Raw genomic sequence first — 6,113 nt, forward strand, 5'->3', positions numbered from 1 at the left:
TTCTAACTTTCTAAGGATGTCAGTAGTGTCTCTAAGGTAGGATTTCTGAGTTTTAACGTATGGCTGTAGAAAGACATCAATATACTGTGAGAGATTTGAGCTGATTGAATCTATTCCGGATATGATCGGTCTTCCTGGTGGTTTTGTTGGGTTTTTGTGCACTTTTGGTAAGTAGTAGAATACTGGTATGATTGTATGTTGTATGTTGAGATATGTGTGTTCCTGTGCCGAGAGGATCCCTTTGTCCAACCCTTCTCTAAGTAGGGTCTGTAGTTGCTGTTTGAATGTATGGGTGGGGTCTCCTTGTAGTTTTCTGTAGGTGCTCGTGTCGCTCAGTATGTTGTTGGCTTCCTTCATATAGTCATCCTTGTTAAGAAGTACTACCCCTCCCCCTTTGTCAGCCGGTTTAATTACCAAGTTAGTATTTTTGCTGAGTTCTGTCAGTGCTCTTTGTTCCTTATTGGTCATGTTGTGTTTCCTAAGTCTATTAGGGCTGTCGTCTAGTCTCATGACGTCTTTCTCTACCATATCGGTGAATGTCGCTATATGGTTTCCCATCATGTAATTGGGATAAAACTGTGACTCGGGTTTGAGAGAAGTGTGAGAAAAAGGGTCATCTTTGTCTGGTTTATGTTGTGATAGCGGGGTCTTCTGAAAGTATTTCTTTAGTGTAAGCTTACGTGTAAATTTTTGTATGTCCAGATAAGTTTCGAATTTGTTTAACGGTGCTTTAGGTGCAAATTTGAGTCCCTTATCTAGGGCACTAACTTGATGTTTGTTAAGTACATGGCTGCTCAGGTTGAATATGCCCTGTCCTTCGGTTTGTGTCACTTTAGGGTTCAGTGTTTTGCTTTTTTGTCCCCCCTTGCATCCTCGTCGGGTTCTGAAAGTTTTCTCTTTGTCTGCTGGTTCTGTGTCTTGACAGACCCTATCTGGTGGATGAGGTCTGTCGTTGATTCTAAAAAACTGTTGGAGTCTCCACATGTCGGGTTGGTGTCAGTTTTGGCTTCTTCAATGAATATGGTGCTCTCACCAGTGGCCGTGAGATATTCCATCTGAGACCCCAGTACCCCTGGTGTTGTATTGAGTAACGCTAATTCAGTGTCAAGCCAGCCCTGTTCTAATGATTTTCTGGCTAAATCATGGGAGAATTCGTCATTAATGTCATAGATAGAAAAGGATGTATCGTTATCAGTCATCGTAGATGTTTCAATGGATGTGTCATGATTGCTTGATTGGGTAATGGGTTTGCCTGTTTCTAAATTTCTCGAATGTAACTTTGTCATGTACTGTTGGTATGTTAATTTTAACCTTTTGTATATGGGTGTTCTAGGTATAGCTGGTGGTGCTTTTGTTCTCACTTTGGGCAGACTTTTGTTCTGAATAGCGTTTCTGTGTGAATCATGAGTTGCTTTCTGTTTGGATTTGTTTTTCTGATATATTCCAAATTTATCTCTGAGTATTTTATTCTTTTTAATGGTGATGATCTTCTCTTCTCCTGGGCTAATCCTTTGTAGTGTGATTTCTGTTAAAGTGCGGAATTCTTGTTTTTGTTCAAATGGTTCTAGTTCCAAACTTAATTGTTGAATGTTGTGTTCTAGTTTGGCTAACTCCTCCGTATGTGTATCTAGTAGTAATTTAACTAATTGATGAGAGCACTCATCAAGTATGCTGTTCCATTGTTTCGTAAATGTGATGTCAGGATTGTGTAGGGCTGAAGCCTTCTTGATTTTAAGCCCTTTTGGTATAATATTGTTGCTTTTGTACCATGCTAATGTCTGTATGTCCCACCATAGTTTATTTTCTTTCGTAATATGCTTTTCTAATAGGGTAAATTTGTTAAAGAAGTTAGTGGTGTTGGGTACCTCATTGGTGGCACTACTGAATTGTGCAAATAAATTCTTGGCTCTGTTTTCCCTATCTGTTCGATTGTAAATGATGCCCATGAACGTGAATGTAGTGACCCTTGCTGCAGATTATGGACAGGCTAGACAATTTAACAAAAAGGGAGGTAATCTGCACACTGGGGTGGTTTTACTGTATGGGATGTGCTGCTAGTCAAAAGGGTGTCCTTGCCCTTTGGTTCAATATGGATATCTGGTTTTCACCTGACTGCGCTCATCCCCTACAGTTTGAGTACTCGTGAAATGATGCAAATGGATACTTATATAAAGGTGTGTTTTACTTTCACATGTATCAAATATGACACTCAATATCATGAAACAGTGCAGATAATATTGTGGAACATGAAAAAGGTGGTAATCACAATGTGTGCTCCACGGGGAGCACCTGTTTAACTCAGTCCTTTAATCACTTAAATTGGTGATTAAATCCTTTAGGTTCTTGGCATGTGTGTTCTGACACAAAGGCCAATGGGCTGGAAAAAAAAATATATGTAATGATTAAATCTGGCTGTGTGTGTAAGTAGTCTTGCCATACTTGTTGTGTAGTTTTTTCAAAGTTTGTCTACTTTTTTGTCCTTGTTTTTTTTTTCAAGTCTATTGTCATTGCTTGTGAGTGAGTGTGTGTGTGTTGGGTGTGTAGTGTGTAGTGGTAGTGGAGGAGTGTGTTTTCTGTTTTTTTTTCTCTGTGTTATTTGTAGTTTGTGGGGATTATGTCTCAGTCAGAGGTCAGTGTGGTGGAGGAGGTGAGTGAGAGGGAGGAGGTGAGTGAGGTGGAGGAGGTTAGTGAGAGGGAGGAGGTGGGTGAGCTGGAGGGGGTTAGTGAGAGGGAGGAGGTGAGTGAGGTGGAGGAGGTTAGTGAGGAGGAGGGGGTGCCCGTTGCTGCGTTCTCCAGTGATAGAGATGGTGTTGTGGCTCCGCAGCCACGCACCACTACCAAGACTGGGCGCAATGTGAAATTCAGCTATGCTGAAAACATGGCTTTGGTGCGGGAGCTGATGAGGCATCATCGGCAATTGTTTGGGCAGGATGCTGCCAAGGTGTCCACACGTAGGAAGTCTGTACTGTGGGGTAAAGTGATTGCGGCAGTGAATAGTGAGGGTGTGGTGAGGCGGACTGAGGACACGTGTCGCAAGCGCTTTTATGATATCAAGCGCCGTGTCAAGGCCAAGATGGCCAAGGAAGCCAAATCAGCCCGCCAAACCGGGAGTGGACACCCCTTCCGTGCTTCATATCGGGATTGGGAGGAGCCTGTGCGTTCCCTTATTCCACCCGAAGTTGTTGGTGCGACTCATGTCCGCGATTCTGACCGGCCAAGGCAGGATGGTGAGTATTTGTTTAAAATTTAAAAGTGTTAACATTTTTTTTTTCTTAAAAATGTAATCCTGCTAATTCTGATTGTCAGTTTTTTAATTGTTACATTGTGTTGGTGATGTCGTGCAGGCCTGGGCAACCTGTGGCTCTACAGGTGTTGGCAAACTACAAGTCCCATCATGCACTACCTCAGTTTTGTTAATAGTGAATGCTACATCTGTTGCAGTGCATGCTGGTGTGTGTAGTTCTAATACATAATCTGAGATCCAGCTTGGCCATAACTGATTTTTTTTTTTATTTAATACAAATCATTTTCTTATTTGCATTTCTGTTTATTGTGTGTTGTTGTGTGTTGACCTTTTTTCTATTTTTTCTTTATGCATATTTGTAGTGCAAATTAATTTTTATGCAGATTTTTTTGGCTAGTGTTGTATTTGTTTATTTCAAATTGGAAGCTTAACGTGCAATATTGTGGTTTATTCATGCAAATTTATTACACAAAATTAAAACATAATATTGTGCATCATTTGGCTTTGTGTATGGATTAATTAGTGTAATTGAATCTGATTTCAAGAATACACACCCAATGAAGTAATCCAGAATAGATTAAGCATAAAATGGTTTACTTATCATTAGGTTCCAGATGTTTACATCACAATAAGGAATTGAAGATAACAATGAGTATTCAAAGTATGTTCATTTGGTTTTGTCAAATTTTTCAACAGTATGCCAGAGAAGCACCACAGCCAGGCCACAGCCAACACTGCCAAGTGATGCAGATGGTGGTAATGCAGGTAAGAAGTCACTGTAATCACATATTCAGCAAATGCATAGAAGATCCAAATATTAATGTTTCTCTTATCACATAGGTTCTTCTTCTGCAAGCCGCCCTCCACTAAGGCGCCCATCACAGGGCTCGGTGAGTTTGCCTAGGAGGCAAACCAAGAGACGTCATCTTAAGGCTGAGTCTGCGGCTCCATCATCACCACCCCGGAGGCGCATCTCCGCAGTGTTGCCCCTGCTGCCACAGGCAATTTTGGCTAGTCCAGAAAGCGAGGAGCCACAATCACCTCAGCTGTCTGGTGAGTAAACATAAAAGATAATTGTCACAAAAATGAAAAACAGTGTGGTCTATGAATTAACCTGGATAAGGCATAATGATTTGAGAATACACTGATATGTGCAAGGTGTTCTATGCAGAAAAAATGTGTTAAAAAAAAGGATCAATTTGGGTCGTCTCTGTTTGGCTTGTGCCTTTATCACCTTACACATATCATTGTATTTTCAAATCCTTAGGTCTTCTCCTGGTTAATTCTGCTGCACCACTGTTTTTGTAGTGTCAATACAATTATATTTGTGTAATTTCTTTTTCCAGGCAATAATCACAAACAACAAGCACATGGTATTTTTTTTTTTTTTTTTGGTTTTCATTTTCAGATGTGATGTTGCCCATAGCAACCATTTAAAAAAATAATAATTTTAAGCACAATAAAAAACATAAATGTAATCTTTAAGCCAAATGATTGCCATGGCCAACATCTCCATTTCGAAACATAGGCCACCTTAAGACATTTGCATGGTTCTTTAAGATTTCATATTTTAAAATAATTTAAAAAAAAAATAATATTAACAAAACCCTGACTGGCTTTATCAATTTATGAGTGTGTAACAAACCACATTTACTGCAATGTGTGTTGTTCACAAAAGGAAGGGGCATACACAATCTTGAAATGCATTAATGTAAAATGGCGAAAGATCTTCGTGTTTGCAAAATCATTATGGCTTAGAGTCCGAGAACTTACAATTTTTTTTAACTACTAGTTTTGTTAATTAGAAGGCACATATGTGTTTCAAAAGGTAAGATTCCTAGTTAATTTGAGCACACAAACTCTGTAACATTTTCAACATGAGTATTATTAAGTAAGCCATGTTTTGGTCAAGCAAAGATATATTATTTATACTACATAGTGGCTGTTATCAACCCCATACAGAACCACCCATCATGGTCGAGGACGCCCAGCAGGAAACTGACCAGCAGCAGCCTACCTTCACACTACACCTGCAGCCCATTGATCCTACCCAGCCAACCCCGCAGCAGGACATACCACCAACACCCCAAACATCTGTTAGCCCCCAATTGATGCCACCACCACCCCAGCAAGAAATGTCCCCTGACTTTTGGAACAGTTGGGCCACACAACAGGCACAAAACTCAGCCTACCTGAACACCCACACCCAACACCTTGCCAGTCTGCCCCATCATCTTCCTCGCATCAGTCGGAACTCAGGCAGACTGATTGTTCAGGTTGGAAGGATAGCAAATTCGATGGACCAAATGAGGGCGGACAACAGCGGCAGCAACAAGCCCTAATCCAAGTAATACAGCACAACCAAGTGGTCAACGAAAATTTATCTAGAATTATTGGCAGCCACACTGCCACAAATAACCAACTTAATGCGAGCATACACAACCTCAGCCAAAGTATTCATGTATTAGCATCCCAACTAGTCAGCTCAAGCTCTGGTACTACTACCCCAGCCAGACCCCAGTTACCTCCCCTGTTCGACGCTCTAGCAGAACACGGGCCAACGACCCAGGTCAATCCTCTGCACCCAGCACACACAAAAAAAATAAGGAAGGATGCCTCAAATGTTTGTAACACAATAAAAATTTTGTTAGTGTTTACCCAAAAATGCCTGTGTCCGTGCAAATCATTTTAAAAGATGCAATGTGTGTATGGTTTAATGTGCTAATGAGTGACACTGTAAGTTAATGAAATTACAGTACAAATGTACAGACCAGTATAAAGAACAAACACTAACGCAACATAACAAACATTCACACCTACAATACATTTCATAAAAGTCGTTATTCAAGGTTATTTTAAACTAAATAAT

At 40.4% G+C, this 6,113-nt stretch overlaps 1 protein-coding gene across 1 annotated transcript; it reads left to right on the forward strand.

The window, feature by feature from the left end:
• Positions 1–1,944: 1,944 nt before the first annotated feature.
• On the forward strand, positions 1,945–5,909 carry LOC134944234 (atherin-like). Its single transcript, XM_063932819.1, has 4 exons — positions 1,945–2,011; positions 3,941–4,009; positions 4,085–4,297; positions 5,207–5,909. The coding sequence occupies exons 1-4, from the start codon at positions 1,945–1,947 to the stop codon at positions 5,584–5,586; spliced, it is 729 nt and encodes a 242-aa protein (XP_063788889.1). The 3' UTR covers positions 5,587–5,909.
• Positions 5,910–6,113: the final 204 nt, after the last annotated feature.

The sequence above is a fragment of the Pseudophryne corroboree genome, chromosome 7 (assembly GCF_028390025.1).
Source record: "Pseudophryne corroboree isolate aPseCor3 chromosome 7, aPseCor3.hap2, whole genome shotgun sequence".
NCBI lineage: Eukaryota > Metazoa > Chordata > Amphibia > Anura > Myobatrachidae > Pseudophryne > Pseudophryne corroboree.